This window comes from Aulostomus chinensis, chromosome 11, assembly GCF_037954235.1.
Source record: "Aulostomus chinensis isolate RoL2024-O1b breed Wild chromosome 11, RoL_Achi_v1.0, whole genome shotgun sequence".
Classification (NCBI taxonomy): domain Eukaryota; kingdom Metazoa; phylum Chordata; class Actinopteri; order Syngnathiformes; family Aulostomidae; genus Aulostomus; species Aulostomus chinensis.
The window spans coordinates 24672751-24694034 of NC_141330.1; the positions used below are offsets into that span (position 1 = coordinate 24672751).

Here is a 21284-nt window from a genome sequence, read left to right on the forward strand (position 1 = left end):
CCCCTTGTTACATCACTGAAATAGCACGCCTGTAAATAGTGCTGGTCCATAGTCAACCCACCCCTCAAACACAGCCACCTGCCCTCACAAAGGAAAACCAAAAAAATGATTTAATACTTAAATCTACTTTGTTTTTGAGCAAACTTACATGGGCTCATTTCACTTCACACTGAAGTAAGTCTACTGCATTCTTACTCTCATTTATGGCTGCTCGTTTCCTGCCCTTCCATTGCCACTTCAATGTGCATGTTAGTCCAACAAATACAGAGGGACACTTGAGTTGACAACAGTTGTTACATTATTTTAAGCGTAATCCAAGCCTCCCTACAAGTGTTAATCTATCCAAACCCAAAATAACACCGATACCAAAATGTCAGGTGAAAATTTTGGCTTATTTAGACATACCCAACCTAAATCTGGCAGTGGAGCAAAGGACACAACAAGCTCTACTGCTGACAGCAGAGAAACTCCAAGCCCAGTAGGAGAGGATGGGATCAATTTCTTGGATCTACCAGAACCATATTGGTTTGTTATTTTCTTAATTTTACATGTTCTCATCCAGGCCACAGAAGAGGAGGCTGCCTGCATCTAACACAGATGAACAAGATACCCTATTGTGCCTGGATGAGATGCAGTGGGCTGCCAATTGACACAACTGTACCGGTGCCATTATGAGCAATAAGTGGAGAGTTCAGTCACAATGACTAACAACTTTCAGATTTTTCAAGCATTGAGAAGAAAAATTATTTCACAGACAGAAAATATTCAATGAGCAAAGTCCCTGATGCCAAGTACAAACTCCAGAAAAAGTGAGGAGCCAACATTTCTCACTATCTGTTTGGGAGAAGCTGACAGAGCTTTGAAATGAACAACATGGGTTCAGTTTGGAGAATAACCATTTACAAGAGTGAAAACATTTCAAATTTTTAAAATCAAATGTTTTATATGAAGGCAATAAATGTGGAATTCTCACCTGTGCATTCCGGTAGGGTTCAGGTTCACTCCACTTCCACTGATAAAGATCTCCTTTCGAACTGACAGCCACCAGCTCTGAGAACATGGCTCCGATGCTCACAAACTTCACACCATCCTGGGGAGCAAATCAGATTTAAATGTGTTGCAAAATTGCACTTGCATCAATTCTTATTCATACACCTGGTCCCTTATTTAAGAATTCTATTTAAGTTGAAAAGCATTACTACTGTACTGTTTCATACATCTTTGAGAGGGTATCTCCTGAAATCTCGTCTTTTTTCATAAGAAAACTAAGTAAACTGAATAAACTATACTAGATAAACTGTCTTGATGAGCAGGCCTAATTACACGCATCATGGCAAGAAACAAGGTAGAAGGCTTCTTATGTATCTTTAGGCACCAAAAAAAACTTCGTTTTGACAACTTGTTTAACATAACTAAACTAATCATAATTAATGGTGAAATTGGTGCTGATTGGGTACTCCTGGCTGGGTTCAGCTTTGACATTTCATGATACTGCATGGATCAAGATAATGCTGAAATTCTGAATTTGGGCACAAATCTTTGGACCCAGTAAGACCTCTGGTCTGTGGTTAAAATTTTACACAATATATTTGTTCCATTTCTGAATCTCTAGACATGGAATCAACACCAATTTGGCTCCTCCTACCTTGTCAGGCCACCATTGGAGCTCCTCTCCTAACGAGACAGGACTCTGAACTGGGATGTTCTTCTTGTCCAAGCTGGGCTCACCCTCACGGCTGGTGGAGCCTCGCTCTGTGTCGAATGAGGCCCCATCCAGCCACCGGCGTTCACGTAACCTCAATACAGACTCACGCTCACGCAACAGCTCTGAGTCGCGCTCTAAGGGAAGAAGGAGAACTGGTATGCAATAAGGTCACACCAGTGGGATAGAAGTAAGCCACTCTCTGGGAAAGACCCGTCAACATACTTTTAAGGATAGAGAGAGAGATTTTAGAGTCACTGTAATGCAAATCAAAATTGCAGTACTGAAGATTGAGTGGGAGTCTACATCATAATGGTGCGTGAGTCAGTTTGAACGCTCATATGTTGAAATGTGAGGTAGATAAGGAAGAGAGACAGAAAGAAAGCATGCATATGGGATAAGAGTGGGCTAGGTAGATTTTTAGAACAGACTGCCTTGAAAGGTTCCTGTTAAGACAGGTGGGCCTAGCGGGCCTTTCTCAGAGAGCTCACAGTGTACTACAGCCATGCACCATATTACACCAAACATTTATAGCTTGTAACACAACACTCATATTATAAACCCAGCTGAACAGGCTAAAGAGAGAATAAAGCTACATTTCTCAAGAAAGTAAATGCAGACCATTTCATTGTACAATGATTTAAGTTTATCTTACAAATTTACTTTTCAGTAAAGTAGCAGTGGAGCAAACATTTTCATCTTTACTCATGTTTATTGTTCAAATGTTTTTCAAACTTTTATTTTGTAACTTTTAGTCAAAAAAAACCAACAACTCTTAATTTGTTTTGGTCTTAGTTTTTATATCTTAATTGCCCTTTAACAAGTCTTTTGAATTAGAGAGCTTTGTGGGTTACAACTCCCTTGTTTTTCCCACTTCATTCCTGTGTTGTCATTAGAAGCACAATCATTAGTCATCACCAGTGTTGCCACCAAAGCCTCTCCAACACCCTTGCCTTCCACCTTAACCAGTCAGACATGAGGAGGTGAGTTACCTCTGGATGATCCTAGGCGGGGCAGTGAAGAGCGTCTAAATGAAGGGTATCCGAAGTAGCTTATGTCCTCAGAGAACATGGCATCAGCATCAATAATCACACTGGGATGGGCTGAGTGAATGTCTGCATCCAACAATGACATCAGGTCCTCTGCTTGAGATAAAGGCAGAAAAGGTAATATAAAAATGGTTCAAACTATAATATAAATATAGCTAATACTTACTTCACACTGTAATCGCCTGAATGTATGATCATTGATTTGTTCAATGCTGTCTAGAATATCAATATAAGGTCCCTTTTCCCACATGCAAACATTGCTTTATCTTGATATTACCTAAAAGAAATTTATGTGAGAACACAAATGTTCAAATTGGTCAGATAGGGCATTACTCTACGAATAGAAAGTTTGTAAAATCTGACTGAGCCCTTGAATGAATGGAGCAGTATATTCAAGGGCAGCATGAGACCAAATACTAAACGGCTATATAATCCCAGCCAGCTTCTTGCATCATGTCATAGCTCCTGCACGCTTTTCCCGGGCACTGCCCCTTGTCTAAAGCAAACACAGCAATTCCAGTCGATTGGCGAGTGTCAAACACAAACTATCTCCTGTTGTGCGCAAGGGCATATTCGAAGTATATACAGTATATGTATCAGAAAACAGCTCAACACCAAAGACCCATTTCAGTGTAACTAGGAGTATAACTGACAAATGATCTCTCACTGGAACACTATTTAATAAAATAATAAAATCTACTGTCCCTTCTGTCCCCATGTTAAGTTTGGTCTTTTGCTTAAATGACAAACCTCCAGGGAGGTAGGATTCACTGGCTGTATCGTCTCCATCATCTCCATCTTCATCATCTCTGCTCAGCAGGTTGTTGACGGCGAGGTTGACATCCAAGTTGGTCCTCTGGAGCTCCCTAATGATAACACTCCTGGACTTCCCCTGAAGAACAACCTGGGCCTGGGGGAAAGAGGATAACACTGCTCATTTCACTGACAGGACTGAATGCTAGCTCTTCCGTGCACATGCATTTTCGATTGTACAATCTAAATCTGTAACGAAAAGGTGCAAAATTTACTAAAATTGGTCTTCCAAGACAAGCTGTATACACACTGAGAAATGTGTACCTGTGAAATAAGTTCTTCGGGAATGACAGATGCAGGTATGACTGGTTGAGGCTGGCTTCCCAGAAGGCCTGAGCCACGATCCCTCCCTGTACGGATTACCCTGGTCTGTCGACGGGAGTCACGAGCTGCTGTTGATGACCTGCCTGAAGTGCCTCCGCCTCCACCTCCACCTCCACCCCCTCCTCCACCACTGCTGCCCCCTCCAGCTCCACCTCCCCCCGCTCCTCCTCCACTTCCACTGCCTCCACTTCCTCCGTTTACGCCAGAGCTCCAGCGACTCCTGTTACACAAAGTTAAAGTCCAGAATCAGATACAACTCCAAAATAGACAATTTGGCAAAAAACAAACAAACAAACAAACAAACAAACAGATGAAAACACAAAATCTGGCCAAAGATGAGATGACAAAACATATACATATCTGGGCAGAAAAGCAAATCATCCCTGTGGTAGCAGAGAGACAGCAGTGCAGAAAAATTGTATCAGCAGAACTCACAGGAGGGGAAAAATTAACTGGTGTTTTTTTTCAGTTTGATCAAAAAAGTAGTAAAGTAGATAAAAAAGAGAGAACTATTTCACATAGTGAAGCACTTAAGTTAATAAATGTATTATAAATGCCACTATTAAACTGGGGGCTCTTTTGCAGCTCTTTCAGTATCAGAACCCACAACAACTACATTTTAACGACGAAATCTGTTTTCCGAATGCACAAGCAGTAATACATGACCAAACAGACTGCAAATTTAGCTGCGTTCATGATTAATGTACATATTTACTTAATACATTTTCTAGTACTTTCTTGTAAGTTCTCCCTTCAGAATATGCTGCATGGAATCCTATGGGGAACACTCCCCTTTCCAGCTGCAGCGTCAGTGTTGTGCTCTATACACTGAACTTTCACAGGACCATTTGTCTCTGTCAACCCTGCCAAGACTTACCCAAGGGTGTTGCCTGCCAGTCTGCCCAGTGTGTCAGAACCAGACAGGAACCAGGGGGGATCACTGGTCCTGCCTGGCCTGGAGCTCCTTCCTGTCCCTGAACCACTGCTCAACTTTGAACTGGAAACAAAAGATGGGAGATCAGTTACAAACCTACAAGAGTCCCACACAGGACCAAAAGATTGTTTTTATTACCTGGGTAAACAAATCTAAAATTACCCCAGGCATTTGTCAAATTATACCCCTTGGTTCAGGATTTATTTTCTTTGAATATCGTACTGTGAAACAGAAGAGGGCATTTTGGAGACTAGCATGGCAACACCCTTGGGAATCAGAATTGGCTGCAACTCATTCCTCCATTAGTATGGTTTGGGGGTATTGGGGCTGCAACTGCTACCTCCTATTTCAGTATGTCCTGCAATTGGATGCCTTTTGAGTTTGTTTTCTTGTTTGTTTAAAGTACTCATTGGCAAATTGTTGTGTTTTTTTAATTATTATCGAATAATATTGTGACAAAGTAAAATCACATTTAGCGTTAAACTTAAAGCAGAGGACATTGGAAAGTAGAAAACAAGGATTCAAATTAATCACAGAGAAACATGAAATTAAAATCAACACAACAAGCTGGCACAAGCTATATTATTAGTTAAGTCAGAAACCACGAGATATCAGGCTTTGCTCCTAAAACTGAAAAAGTTGCCCAACAGTCAGAAGTACACTTCCAAAGGCCCTTCAGCAACCTCAACTGGTGCGGTCCGACCAGCTATTACAATATGAAAACATATCATCTTAATTTTGTTTAAAGTACTCATTGGCAAATTGTTGTGTTTTTTTAATTATTATCGAATAATATTGTGACAAAGTAAAATCACATTTAGCGTTAAACTTAAAGCAGAGGACATTGGAAAGTAGAAAACAAGGATTCAAATTAATCACAGAGAAACATGAAATTAAAATCAACACAACAAGCTGGCACAAGCTATATTATTAGTTAAGTCAGAAACCACGAGATATCAGGCTTTGCTCCTAAAACTGAAAAAGTTGCCCAACAGTCAGAAGTACACTTCCAAAGGCCCTTCAGCAACCTCAACTGGTGCGGTCCGACCAGCTATTACAATATGAAAACATATCATCTTAATTTTGCCGAAGGCTATAAAACATGTGCTCTGCAATAAAGTTTAGAGCTCAGTACTTCTCATCATCAGCGAGTCTTGTGCATACTTGAAAGCTACAGGGCCTAGAAAACTTCAATGATTTTTCCAAAACATACATGCACATAGCCAACACTGAACAGAGCACCTCATAAAGAGGCCTTTTGAATAGAAAAAATAAACACAGCCAGAGGAACACCCATAAACGGACTGACTTTCAAGAACATTAAAAAACATCTTTGGGGCTGTCTCTGTCAGTTGTTTGGTTTGAAGAAAATCTTCAGTATCTTTATGTTGAAAAACAAAAACAAAAAAAACAAATGAGTACAAACACAAAGTAAAACTCAACAAGGACAACACTGAAGCATCAGTCAATCCCCCAGTAGCCCATTAGCAATTGTGGGACTAGACCTGTCAGTCAGATAAACGTTTATCTTGATAGATGGAGAACTTTGTTGCAACGACAAGTTAAACCTTGCCTTAAAAGGGCAAAAGCACCAAACAGAATTCAAAACAGAGTAACCATTATAAGCAAACCTAAGCATTTCAGCGTGTCTTGAACTAGACATCTCAGATCAATCTGTTTTCCAACTCACTGCCAAAGTCCAAACAGTTTCCAGGACAGATCCTATCATAAAGAAGTATCTCACCCATCACTGCCATCCGGTTTGCTGAGCTCCAAGCGATCAGGCTGAACAGCAAAGCCAATTCTGCACACACGTCCATCCTAAAAGACAAGTTGTCATAATTTTCAATGTTAAACATTTGACAAATAATAGTTAATATGGAAGGACAAAGCACACTTTGTCATTAAGTACAATTTATCCTTTTGGCAACTGTAAACTATATCAAACCAAGTGTAATTTCTGATATGTAGCTCTCATAAAGCCAAATAAAACATGCATAAATTTATGAAAATCAATTTAGCTGCAACTGCACTACCAGTTCATTTACCACAATGGTGCTGTACATTGAAAATATTTAAGAATTCTAGCCCCATCAAATTACCTGCCATTACATTAAGAAATTTAAGTCCCCTTCTAGTCAAAAGTGTTTTCCCTTCTTCCCACAGTTGAATGCTTGAGTGTCAGTGTTTATAATGATACATGTGCAGAGTTAAGACACCAGAAGCCTGTTGTCACATTCATTTGTTAAAGTGTAGATTTTCTCTGTCAGTGAAAATCAGATTCAAAGAGGCTGGCCTACAAGCATGATGTGTGACATAAATATTGCAAAAGCTGATACTGGTTCAAAATTCAGCAGACAAGTATAATATGGAACATAAAAGCCTCCAGTGTACAAAGAGTGGAAACAGACTTTATAGAGAACTAGGAGACATCTTGTGTCCAGCAGTTAAACATGAGAAAAATATATATATATATATATATTCAAGTTATCCATTTTAATTTTTTTTATGAAACAAGACTTGTTTTCTAATCATTTCAATGTGGAATTTTTTTTCTGAACAATGGGAAGCAAATTATAGTATTTGTTAAAATTCTTTTGTATTCCGTAATACGCATACCAAGGGACTTTTAACATTTATTGCTGTGATGGGGTGATAATGCAATTACAATGAAGTAAAAACATTTGATTCCAAACTAATTCTCAACACACTTCCACCTGCATGTGACAGTTTGCTGATGTGTTCATCAAAGCCAACATGAACTCATTGAGGTCAGTGTTTAAAACTGGAAAACCTACTTGGATCCAGTAACCTAGTGTAATTTGAGGGAAACTGTAAGAGTAATATTTACAGTTATTATGAAAATCAAATTTTCCATTGAGGAGAAGTTGACTTCAAGGTTTTTATATTCTGTCAAGAACAGTTCTTAGACAGGAAATCTGAAACAGCAATAATCAGTATTGGCAGGTCCCACTCAGAAAAAAAATTAGAAATAACAAATCAGCCAAGAAAACAATCGGTGTATCCCTACAAGAAAAATCTAATGAAAAAGTCAATATAAGGCTTATGGGTAAATTCCGTAAACTAGACTGCATCATGTTACAATGGCGCCACAGCAGGCAGTGCTGATCATGCCCATTCAAGACAATTCTTGTCATTCCACCAGAAGCGCTGTGGCACATTTCAGGCATAACCCAGAAGCAGCTCAGTGCTCTAGAGAGAATATGCAAGGGTATTTTTGACAGAAGGGGTGTCAAGCAGCACAGAGCAGATAAAGTCAGATAGGAAGTCCACATACAAATTGAAACTGAATCCAGTCCACGTTTGTAATAGAACACCATGTGGAGACTCCCCATCACGAAAACAGACAGAAATGCACACAATGCAACCATGTGCTATATGTATGCATGATAGAAACCTATTAATCACAGGGAAATAAACATGTCAACTGAATCCAAGAAAGCAAAAAAAAAAAAAAAAGGCAAACTGCATTACATTTGACACCATGCCAGTGGGCCAGGGAGCTGTGCATAGGACAGACGTAAACAATCTTGGAGCCAGAATGTGACAGAGGCCCCAGTGGAAACCCAGGGCTGTATAGTGATTTTTATGATTCCTGTATCAAAAAAGATGTTTTCATAAGCCTGTAGAACATGGAGTGTAGGCAGAATATCACTGGACCACCGCAATATTTCTTGTACAACAACACACAATTAGCCAGATATTTCACCTTCCCTCAATTTGAAAACGAATTAAATGGGCAACTCAACTGAATACAACAAGTTCTATAAGTCACCTGAAAGGTCATGACCATAGTGAATATGGATAGAAGGAGTATAAAGCACGAGCAATCAGCATATGTTCGTGAGATTGATTCAAGCTTTCATCTTTGCTCTATATTCTAACCTTTTACCTAATCTTTCCGTCAGTGTGCATAGGATAAATCACTAAGTTTTCTGTTTTGATATTAATGTGCACTCCAAATAGAGGCCCAATGTAGATTAAAATCATTTCATACTGAGCTATTTTCACTTTCATACAGCTATTAAAGAAAAACAGTACCTCAAGTAGAAATCCAGCATGGTTTGGACCGACAACACACTGTTTCAAGGGGGCCTGCTCCAGCAGACTAAGGTGTGGATGACTACATAGAGAAAGGGAAAAACAAGCAGCAAAACCAATAAGGCAATTTACAAGAGACTTAATATCATACCCTGCAGTTACGATGTGTAAAAACTCACCTATTATAACTGTACTTGTTGAGTTTCTCGGACACTTCACGGAGTCTGGGAAGAAAATGAAGAATATGTTAATGCAAGCAAGACAAAATAAATACAGGGTTAGGAATGCAATTCAATTATGCACTTCTAAGATCAAAACTACTTTCAATATTTCATTTCATCCACGGACATTAGTGTGCTGACCTCTTAATTTGAGATATTAGGATGAAAAAGCATGACGGTCTTACATGACCTTTCTAAACTTCCACTAGGCATTATAGATATCATTAATGGCAATATGATCTAGCCCAAAAATTCTGGATATCATCAAGATTGTAAAATCCCTTGTGACAAACAGTAAAGCTGCATGCTTGTTGAAGCTGAGAAGGTTAGCATTTCTGCTGTAAGCTGTCTACCAGTTTACTACATAGCGAGGATATCAGAGCACAGGTTAGAAAACCTGGAAATGGGGACAAAAGGGAAGGCTGAGATTTGATTGAATAATGCAACCTCTGTAATACTAAATAGTGAACTGTAGGCAGTAATTATGACCTTACAGGCATTATTCGCAACAACAAAATCATGCTGAAGCCCTATTAAGAGATCAATATTCTTATTTCCAAGTGAACACCATTTACTGTATATGCTGTGAAATAGAGCTATGAAATTGACTTAGTTTAACAATACAAAATCATCAATAAACAATAAATGCCTTATACTCAAGTAAAGCGATACAAAAAGCACAAAAAAAAATCCCAAATAAAATACATTCACATTCTGCCATTGCTCGCTACTAAACCACTTATATGAAAATATATCGAACTATGATTCAGGCTGCGGTGTTGTTCTAACCAGTTATTATCAGGGTTTAAAAATCTTTTCAATCAAACCCCAATATTAAAAATGGAAATATTTTCAAGCCCATCCTCACCTTATCCCCACCTTGCTTTTTGGAACTGATACGAGTAATTGATTAACAAACATGTAATTATAGAAGAGCAGAAAAATGGAACGATAATCAATTAACAGTTTTGTCAGGAATGAAACTGGCCCACACGACTACATGGCAAATGATCCCATACTATGGTGAAATTGGTTGATGGAAAACACACAAGTGCTTTCTAGTAATTGATTTCTTTAATTCACATTTAACTTTTGGGAAACATGTGGATCACAGTTAATCAACACATCACAAATACGCACGACACATGTTAATTTCAACAGCAGGTTGCAAACATTCATATCACTATTCCACGCAATTCAAAAATCTCACATTTCTATCAGTTTGTGATTGCTTGTTTTCTCTTGCAAATTTTCTTTCAAAGCAAGTTGTTTTTAAAATTGTCACTCAGTTCATTCTGAATGTTCAATTAGTTATTTCAACACCAGAAAATAAGAAAAAAAACAAACATGAAAAATTTATTTTAACAACTGAGTTTACATGGCGCATATGTCACTCATTTGCAGTCTTAAATGTCTTCATCCGGTTACGAAGTGGAAATAGTGGGACTAAATCAAGTGTAGCTGTGTGATGTGTCGGGGGGGGGGGAGGGTTTCACTGTGAGCAGCCCACTTTAGTTGACTGGCTTTTGCAGGTCATTACAATTCTTAAGAACAAACAAATTAAAAAAAGCTATATGTACATATACTTCCTGAGGAATATTCCAGTATCACACAACCGGTTAACCTGTTCAAACTGACACTTAACTTAATTGATGAATCCTCATATATGTGTATGATTCATATTGTGAGCCTACATTTTTTCTAGAGACAGAGATTAAGTCTAAAATCCTCTCAGTTATAACTCTGGAGTGTCTTGTCATCTTTAATCTAGACCTGCATTTTGTTCCACAAGTGACAGACACAGATGTAAAAAATTCTCAATGATGATGTGATTGATGAATAAATATGAATTTAAACTAAAGGAAGAATGCAGAACCTACTTAGCTGTAGGGATGCAACAATCTTATATTGATATCAGAAATCAGCCTGATACCAACCCAAACAGCTGGATCAGACAGTAGTGGAAATGAATCCCATCTCCACAATGTTATTCTGTAATAATTCAACTGGACTACATTATGCATCAATAGTATGCCAGTAGACCTGTAAGCTAGACTTGCTTGAAGGAGGGCTAAAAGCATGAGTGAAGCTAAAGGAGAGGCTTAGCATTCTGAAGAATTTCGTGCTGCTTGCATTTGATTACTATAACTGTCATGCCAAATCAGTGCTTTTTTATGAACGCATTTACATTTTGTTTTACAGTGTTCAGAAAGCAATGTTTACTCAAGCTTGATGGTGCTTTCCACATTAACCAAAGAATACAGTCCCTCCAACACATTGAGGTCAGCAGTTTACTGATTAAACATTGGTATTGGGTCTGTACTCAGCATATACCCTAAGCCCAGGTATCCATATCAGTAGAGCTGGGCATTTTGACATCAAATCAATACCACAGTTTTTTTTCTCATTTTTACCTCTACTGTATATCGTGTATATAGTATAATGAAAATTATTTAGCCAAGTTCCTGCGCACACATAGCAGCAACATGGCTAAATGGCTAACGAGAGCGAGAAGTTTGTTTCTAAGGAATGAGTAGTATTGTCAGAGGTTTGGAACTGATTTGGGTTTGCAGCGACAGACGTTGAACAAATGACTGCACGCTGCATCCAGCCAAGTGGGAGAAGCGTCACTCTTTGCAAAAAAAATCGTAAATGGAATTATTTGTGAAAAAATCTGAGATTTTATTTCTTGTCTATATCGCCCAGGCCGATTTTCTACACTATTTTACACTGTCCGAACAGTTCCCTGGTAGGGTCTGAACTAGAAATATACTTAACTTTGTAAGCGTTATCTAAATTCACCCTTAGGAAGAGGATTAAGATGTTCCAAAAGCCACTTCTGGATAATATTTTTGCCCAAATGTCCAGCCCTAACTGAGAAAAGCATAAGAGTTTTGATTGAGGACTGAAAGATTTGACAGAAAAATAGAATTATTTCAACTAATATTATAATTGTGATACAAAATACAATATTAAGAGAGATTGTCATTCTTGAACAAATATTTTCATTCTCTCATTATTTGCATTTTAATTGCAAACTAAATTGAAATGATGGTATCTTTAACACCACAATACATTTTTAAAACAATTTCTGCTCTTCGCAAAGGAAAACGTGATTTCAACAAAATTGTGATTTGTAATTAAAACTGCAAAGTTGGATAACGAGTTGCTCTAGGACCAAAGCCAATCAAATTCACAATTCTCCTTAGCATTAAATGTTAACACAATAATTTAAGATTATGAATACACTATTTACAAAACTTTGACTGCGATCATCATTTCACTGTAAATGATGATGAATTGTCATTCCATTGATTAACAAAAAAAAATCTAAGAAGCGCATGCATGTATGTGTAATGTATACATGACAAACCCCTTAGGTACCTTTGGTAGCCCAAATGCAGGGTAAAAAAAAAGTGAACAGTGAAAAGTGTTGCTAGGTTATTAACACTCCCCTGTCACTTTCTTCCAGATCACTTTGCAATAGAGACATCGCAAAAATACACTCACAATACAGAGCCACATAAAAATTTCATGCTTCTGTCCAAACCATGCAAAAATTACAATAAATAGCTTGCAAAATATCCAGGTCAGTCATTTACTAACTTGCCTGTTAGGAAATGGACAGCTCTAACAAATTACAAAGTCTGCTGGCTTCAAGAAGCCATTTATGGCAGATTAAATAAAAGCCAGCAAAAGCATACATCAAACATCTATCTGACCCCAGGGTAGTGCTTCCACTCAGATACTGTATCAGACCTCAGTTAACAAACCACTGGCATTTGGTTGAAGAAATCTGACCGGATGTTCATGCCAGGCAAGCACTTCTAATGAGCCAAGCTAGCCAAAGCCTTTTATTTCAAATTAAAGCACTTATCTATTCTGACAACTGAAATTTCCTTCATGGAGAAGAGAAAGGAGGGGGGCCAGAAGCACATGGTGACTGTATCATGCAATGGCATACATGCCTGAGGATGACACAGCCATGACCTCTTTCAACAACTGACTGCCCATACCTCCTTTGCATATGGGTGGGTTTTTCCAATAAGGTTCATTAACACACTGAATAAACAAGCTTTCAGGCAGTTGGTCAGTCCAAGACTGATCTCAAGAGTGATATATTATTCAGCAAAATGCTGTAAAGTACTCAAAGCCTATATATCACCATCTTAATTTCAAGGTCACTCTAAAATCGCTTCTTTGTCTTTAAGCAGAACCGCTCATGAATCAGTTCGACCTAAATTAATGATATATGTAGGTTTAACATAAATCACTAACTCTACCAAATATGAGTGCCACACAATTTCCTGCTCCAAAATTCTCAGGCAAAAAAAAAGACTTGTTTTATGATGCATCTGCATGTCTTTATCGAAACAAAATATATTTAATGCATTTGAGTTTATTGAGCGTATACACCACAGCCGGTTGGTATTTAGGTAAGGCAAAAAGTGACAACTTAAACCGTGTTGTCAAAGGAAATTTGGAGAATATAACATCGCTCGATTGTATCTTAAAAGTACCAGTGAGGTCGGTAAAACTATTAATGTAAATGCTTTTCGCCATCTGTGTATCGCAGCACCTTTTACAGTTTGACTTCGGAGCGCCTTCACATACTTTTTGTGAACGCCGATACAGGATTTCTTTTCTATGATATAACCTAGCAAATATTGCTTTCACCCTTCCAAGAGTGCCCTGAAAAACACATATTTGGCTCCGTCAAAAAGCATGGAGGCGCATTAGCTTATTAGCATTAGCATTTAGCTATCTGTTAGCTGACGTTAGCTACTTCATTGATATGAATTATCAACGAGACGAACGCAAAACCAATGCCGACACATATCTAAAGATCGTGGATGTACTTCAGACACAAAACTAATAATTTAAAAAACAGTTGGTTTTATGACGTTTATTTCCCTCTCTTTAACCCATCCCCCAACCCGCATTGTCTATCTCAACTTTGACTGTGAGCCAATCCTTCCAGAGAACCAAGGAAACCGTCTGCTAGCGTTAGCCATTCCTACGATAGCAAATGTTAACGATAGTTAACGAGCTAGCATCTGGCGGTGGACTGACTATGTTTAGGTAATGTTAGCAACAAGCTAATGAGGATTGTTCAAGATGCCGGGCCTTACTGTAACCCTAACGGGGTCATTTAAATTGCTTAAACTCGAATTCACACACATGACAATGTCAACATAGTTCACAAATATATCCCCAAGTACTATTTCGCGGTCTCCTCCCATATATGTTGATTCAAATTCTTCTTTTCCACGGGCCGCAACAAAATACCTGTCATTGAGCTGATCCTCGGTCCCGGGCAACGGGTGAACCACGAAGTGTATAGATGTCATGAGGTCAATCCAAAATCACACACAGATGTGTGACAGATGAGGAAATTGTTGTTCTTTCGATTACTGTGTATATTCTGATTCATATGAATCATTTAATGCGAAAAAACCTCGAGTTTAGATCCCAGCCTCCTCACCCACATGCCGCCATCTTAACTCTACCAAGCTTCTTCTCTGTGTGTTGATTAGTGCACATGCAACCGCTCTGCTGGTTGGACATGAGCACAAACAGGAAATGTGTTAAATTTGACGGGATTGGCTTCAAGAAGAAAGACGAAAATACTGTAATCAAAATTGTTATATTTTCACTAGTGCTGTCTTTGTTCTCGCTCAGTTTGTCAAATGCATCTTTTCAACCCCAATTTTCAAGTAAATCTCGTCATAAAGGCCAAAGAAAGGGTTAAATGAGGCTAGACTTTGTTTTAAATAGCTCAGACAAAAGAATATCATAAAGATAACACAATGCCTTAACATTCACACCAGTAATACCACAAAAGCATTTGCACAACATGAGCAATGCATTAGCTGAATTAACATTTTTTCCAGATGAAGTAAAATGCAATTGTTTCTTGCATCAAGATTTGCTTGTGCATTGGAAAATATCCATTTTACACATTCAGTCATAACAGATGCATTTGTTTATGATAAAGTAATTCATATCGTTCAAGGATTTTTTTTTCCAATACATGATATGCTGTATAAACAGCTGCATGGCTTGTAACTACAGTCTAGTAAAGAACATATAGCATTACGGGTGGAATAAATAATACATTTTACTCTGCAATAATAACAAAAGAAATATCTGTGTCATGATGTGCATGGTGAGGGGTTTTGCCAAAACAAGTCAAGAATATCAAAATTACTTCTGCCACCAACTCTTGAGGGAGCATCTTGATTATATTGGCATTTTGTCAGCATAATCTGGGAAATAGAAAGAAAAATAATGTGGGACCCTTGATGTAATGTCACTGCCCTTAACACCTTTACACTGAAATTATATCTAAAAGTAAAAGAACTCAAATCTTAGCTGTTAGCTGATGATATGAGGCCCCCTACACGAGCAACTGTTTGGCTGTCATGATGCCAAATAATTTCAACCATACAAGTCTCTGGAAATTAGCCCCCTGGTAATTAATATGTAACATGATATTGGATCAGGATTAACTTTGGTTATTGTATGTGGAAATAGTCTACTTTAAGCAGCGGTTGATTTTGTTTTTTTGGACATTGCTTTTAAAGTAAAGGAGCACTGGCCTAATTATTGGAGCCAGTACAGCAGGATGGGACAAATGACATCTTCACACAGGGGAGCCAGTACAGCAGGATGGGACAAATGACCTCTTCACACAGGATGGATCAGAGAGCGACATTATAGGTCCATTCTAGATAAGCTGGTCATGAAGAATGAGTTTTGATTTTTGCAGGAAACACATACAAGTCTTTTCAAATATTATACTAAGATGTCTTTATTTTCATTTTGCATTCACATTGATATTCCAACTATGTGCTATCACATGGTGCGCTCAGAAAATTCACATATTGCACATACAATCAGTAATCATGAACATGAATAAAAAAAGAGCGGCATATAAAAAAGATGTGTCCCTACAGAGAAACTAAAGAAAAACTAAAACAAACAACAACAATAACAACAAAATACATCTTAGATCTGATGACTTGGTAAGTTTGAAGAGCAATAGATTCAACAGTTTTAAAAGAAATAAAGACCGACTTGACATTATGTTAATATATGGATTTTCTAGTGGTCATCTTTCTGCTCCTCAACTTCATATAGTGACATCATTTTTTCACCACCAGATGGCAGGATTTGACTGTCCTTGTGAGAAGATAATTCGTCTCAGCTATTCAATGAAAATTTGAAAAGTATCTGTTGGCAGGAGAGGAGGCGGCTTTTGTGGTTTAAGACACCAGTGTTACAGTCTGTATTTCTTAAGTTTTCTTAAAAGAACCACAGCTTTTTGCCTTTTTTAACCCCCTCAGTCTCTCCCCCAGGTCTTGATTTGAATGACAGGTTTTGGGTGCAGCTGGTAGAATGAACTTCAACCTTGCACTGCAACTCCCCCAAACCGTGCGTTAAACATATGTACAAACACGGTGCTAAATCCACTGAGCGTCACAGAAACAGTGGTTTGAGTGAAAGAGAAAAGGACTCACGAAATCTTGGGGGGCGGGAAATAAACCAATGAGAGACCATTAAAAAAATGTACCTGAAGTGGAGGGTGAGAAGTTGATGTTTAGTTTTGAGGAGTGAGGAGGAGGGAAAGGAAGGACAAACACAGAAATAAGATATTAATCATTTAAAAATTTACAAACTTTCTGTTTTAAACATTTTTCTTCCAGCCAAGAAATTTCCAGGGATTTATGAAATGGGCTCGAGCTGAGAGAGGTTGTCTTGAGAGAAATAGATAAAAGGCCAGCATTGTGTTTTGTTCAATTACAGGACTGTGATGAAGGACACACTGGCACAGTTATTGAACTCTCTCACACAACAACATCCATAACTTGCTTGTAACCAGCTTTCCAGCAACTGTCGTAAAGCTGTCCTATCTCCCTGCACCAGTTGTGGTCCATACACGGCAAATTCCCCCTCTTCTAGGAACAACCAGCACAAAAGTTGAACTCACAGGTGAACTGGGTAGATAAGCAGTTATCACATATAGCCTTGTGGATTTTTCTCCCATGTGACAAACACATCATGAATAGAAAATGTTATAAATACAAAATGAAAAGTCCGTAACAGTCTTTTAGGAACCCTGGTATGGTCTGGACCCAGGGCAGGCTTGCCTCAGGATCCGACTGAGGACTTATTCATGTCCATATGTCCCTGTGATTGGGGGCATTGGGCACCACCTACCACAGCTGGCTTTCATGCCACAAAGAGTTTAATAAAAGATGGCTGGTCCCAGCTATGTGAGTTGGTCCCCGTTAGGTGGTCTGCAACATGAGAGATCACATGTTGAGCATCAGAGGGAAGCATCCTGGAGAGCAAGCGACAGGCCAAGGAGGCTGAGCTGTAGAAGGCAGTAGGAACCTTTGGTTATACCTGGTAGCTAAGACAAAGATGACCAACAGGTTACTGTCAGTTACAGTACAGCACACTTTAAAATCCAATTTGAATCAGATCAATTGAAGAATCTGGTATCACAGATAAACCCCGATATCTGGGTTCTGCTCTATTTGATATGCATCCTTTAAAAACACAAGGTTAAAAACAAACCAAACCACTTGCTCTCTCCTGAACTGTCAATGTTGTTGCTGCTGTGGTAAGGCCTGCTTTTGAAGCAGGCAGCTGGCTGTCGCTGAAGCTTCGGCCTGAGGCAGAAAATCTTCAGAAATGTGACATTTTCTCACGAAGTCTGAACCGCAGATGTGAACAAAAACTGAAGTGATTAAACTGCAGCAGCAGGCCCTCCACAGAACCGGTATGATCATCATATTTGAATCAATATAAATACATATAAATGACCGTATTGTCTACTCAAGTTTTCAGTGATTGAACTATGAATCATGAAGTTTTGTTAAAGCTACGTAACTGAGTGAATACAATATAGTGCATGTCTTTGTCAATGAAATAAAGCACATTATTGTTTCATTGACAGCAGTCTGTAGAGGTATTTCCAACATAAATGCTATGCCTCAATGCAATGAACATGTTTTGGTGAGCTGGTTAGTGGTGATGCTGGACCTGAATGGCTGCTTCCAGAGTAAATCCTGGATAGTGGCGTCACGATTGTCAGCTGTAGCAGTCAAGTTGCTTGGCAACAGGGTAGGCTAGACTGTCTCATTTCACCAGGGCTATATAGCCTCAAGGCATATGAATGCTGGATTACATTCATGACATGCTTGTGTTTATGTATTTCATGATGTACCTCATACTACATGTTCAAGTTCTATTGATTGTTTTATCATGAAGTTAGTTGGAAGAAAATCTGAAACAAATTAGGATGAAGCTCTACAGAGAGACAACTATTGCGTCTTGCAGATTTTTAGCTGATAGCTTTGAGATATATATAACTGGCAACATTTTGGGGGGGGGGGTAGCTGGGTTAAGTGGTTTGGGTTAAGCTCTGAATCTTTGCATCACCTGACTGTGCCCCTGATTTATACGTGTTTTGCCAAGCTTCTCAGAGTATTTGCTATATACCGTAATGATTGCGTGGATGTGCACGAGCAAGAAAAATGAACAAGTAGATGTTTAGACATTAGGGTAGGTAACTCCATTGATCAATATTTGATTAGGATGGCTTGTTGTAAAATATATTTGAATACATAAAATTTTGAAATAAAAAAAAAAAAACCTAAAAATTAGACGACATGACATCATAGGGTGACACAAAGATTTTTGCTGCCCCAGGTCAAATTCATGATTTAGTCTTCAGCAGCATTAATTCACACTTTGACCAAAGTCATAATTATGTCACTAAAACCATCTTTAAGAAAAATGATAGATCAAATTAAAACCCATGTGATACAATGTCATCCAGTCTGATTTGCAGGTCATGGTGATACAACTAAAATGAAATGACACAGTCGTTTCACTGACTAATAATTTTAAAGCGAACCATTTAAAAAAAAACATTTAAAATGTATTCACTTGTATCCGTAGCCAACACTGTGGGCCAACCTAACAATAAGCAATCATTCAGATTGATGTTAACTGTATAACTTTAAATAATGTTGCTGCCGATGTCAGTTATGTGTGAAATTTCCCCTTTGGAGATTAAGCGCCTACCTACCTACCTACCAGTTGGAATTCAGTGGTATGTCTTCAGTCAATCCCCTATCCTCCCACTAGAAATTTCAGAGGTAACTTAACCAGTTATGATATAAAAGTTTATAGTTTACAGAGTTCAATACAGAGATCACTCATGGCAGTTTCATTGCCTTGCAAACCCTATAACCTCTTCAAAAGTGAAGTCAAACAACCCCCAGAGCTATTTTTAGGCAAAGTAGACACTAGGTTATCACATGACCTCTGGTGCCGTTCGATATGGGTGCAGAGAGTCAGAGAAGGGAACTGTCCTCTCACCCAATAGTGAGGTTCATGGGTTTGCAGTTAAGGAGAGTGAGCTGACCCTTTGCATAGATTGAAAATAGGAATATAGTATAGGCACAGACTTTACTCTCCTATTATACATTTACCGTTCTTAGTGAAATACTCATTTATTTATCAGTTAACCAGCACCAGCTACTGTCTGACTGGCCAAAACAGATAAGTTATTCTCTGTTACATAATTCTATCACTGGCTGGAGACTAAGATTCTAAAATAACCCCTCTCAGCTGTGATATATCTTTTCAAGCAGGGCAACACTGACACTGCCTGAATAACTCCAGGTCAATGCAGGCATCATATGAGGCCCAATCCCTCCCCTCCAAACAACCAAGCTGCACACTTGACATTATGCTGGTCAGCATGTACATGTTGAAAAGCGAATATTGAGCTGTTTTTGACCACTGACTTTTACTCTCTGGACAGGGGAGGGAGAGAGAGAGAGAGAGAGAGAGAGAGAGAGAGAGAGAGAGAGAGATCCAGTACTTTCCATTTAAACAGCTAGCTTTGAACATGGCTTATGTTAGATGAAAACTCCATCTGTAGAAATGCTGTCATTTGATTGAAAAAAATCAGTGTGTCCATTGCACAATATCAGTTATATGTTTTAAAGTTTTTGCCAAAAAAAAAGTATGGAAACTGAGCAACTGGGTCTTGGTTACATCACGCTCAAAAAACTAGGACAAGCTAGTGACATGGCACAGAACACATGTACAAAAATTAGTTTCTTTGTGTTATGAAAGATGACTCCCAAGACTTAATCCTACCAAGACGTTAAAAAAAAAACAACTTTAATCTGCAATATTTTCTTAAGGATAATTTCTTTTAGTGTGTGATGTATAAATCCTGCCAAGAACAACCACTCTAACCCCAACTAATAGAGCCTTTCTTTCTATTTTGGATCATGGTGTTGGATTAGATTCCCAACTCCAGGTGTCCTCCAAATGTGAATATTACAAATGTAATCACAAATCTACAAGGTAATAAAAGGTTTTCTTCAAGCTATTTCTGTCCTGGGGGGTCAAAGGGACGTAAATTCAAGCAGTTTTTGGCAAAATGATCTTTGTACCACTTTCATACATCTCTTTGGTGAAGAACAGTGAAAAAATAATTATGGATACCAAACTATGTGAGGATATAGTCTTTTATTTTAAGTGCAAATTACATATATTGTGGATGTTCAACACTAAACATTTAATATGCCTTTAAATATACTAATTTTGATGATAAATACTGTGTATGAAATGATGAATAAATGTTGGCTTGCAGCACACACAAAACCATTTTTGAACTGGATTTAGTGTAGAGGTTGAGACCCTGAATACAACACTTGAAATATCAACTTTTTGCTGACATATTGAGCAGAATGATATTCAATACAGTACCAATACAACTGAAATGACATTTTTTTTTATATTGTTTGATGCACTATCTTTGATTGTTTGACTGTTTAAAAGCCTAACCATGTTGCTATACTGCATTTTAGGATAAACACACTAATACTGGTAAAAGTGTGATAGTTGATAAATGACTTTATGATAATAAGCAGTTGCCAAAAGCAAAATTGCTTAACACTCTTTCAGTGTTAGTGCGATGTAGTGGCTGGAAATAGGTATATCATGATGATACAGTCCATGCTTTACACAAGGAACACACCAATGTTTCTGTCAATACGTTTAGTCATTCCTGGATATGCTTTTGAGGAACATCCAAATTTACCAGCTACAGGCAATGTGCAAGGCCTCTTTGTGTGTATTTC

The 21284-nt window shown here is 38.3% G+C and overlaps 1 protein-coding gene across 6 annotated transcripts in view; it reads right to left on the reverse strand.

Moving 5' to 3' along the window:
* The window catches only part of ubr5 (ubiquitin protein ligase E3 component n-recognin 5), a 44916-nt gene extending 30286 nt beyond the window's left edge, over positions 1-14630 (reverse strand). For 5 of the 6 annotated variants that reach the window (XM_086219140.1, XM_086219139.1, XM_086219138.1 and 2 more), the window contains exons 1-10: positions 14395-14630; positions 9064-9108; positions 8885-8966; positions 6567-6643; positions 4766-4885; positions 3829-4108; positions 3502-3661; positions 2695-2847; positions 1646-1857; positions 974-1090 (exon numbers count right to left, since the gene is read on the reverse strand). In XM_086219140.1, coding sequence (XP_086075266.1) covers positions 974-1090; positions 1646-1857; positions 2695-2847; positions 3502-3661; positions 3829-4108; positions 4766-4885; positions 6567-6643; positions 8885-8966; positions 9064-9108; positions 14395-14456 — 1308 coding nt within the window. In that variant the 5' untranslated portion in view covers positions 14457-14630. The remainder of the gene's footprint in view (positions 1-973; positions 1091-1645; positions 1858-2694; positions 2848-3501; positions 3662-3828; positions 4109-4765; positions 4886-6566; positions 6644-8884; positions 8967-9063; positions 9109-14394) is intronic. The other variant, XM_086219137.1, reaches the window with a different exon arrangement.
* Positions 14631-21284: the final 6654 nt, after the last annotated feature.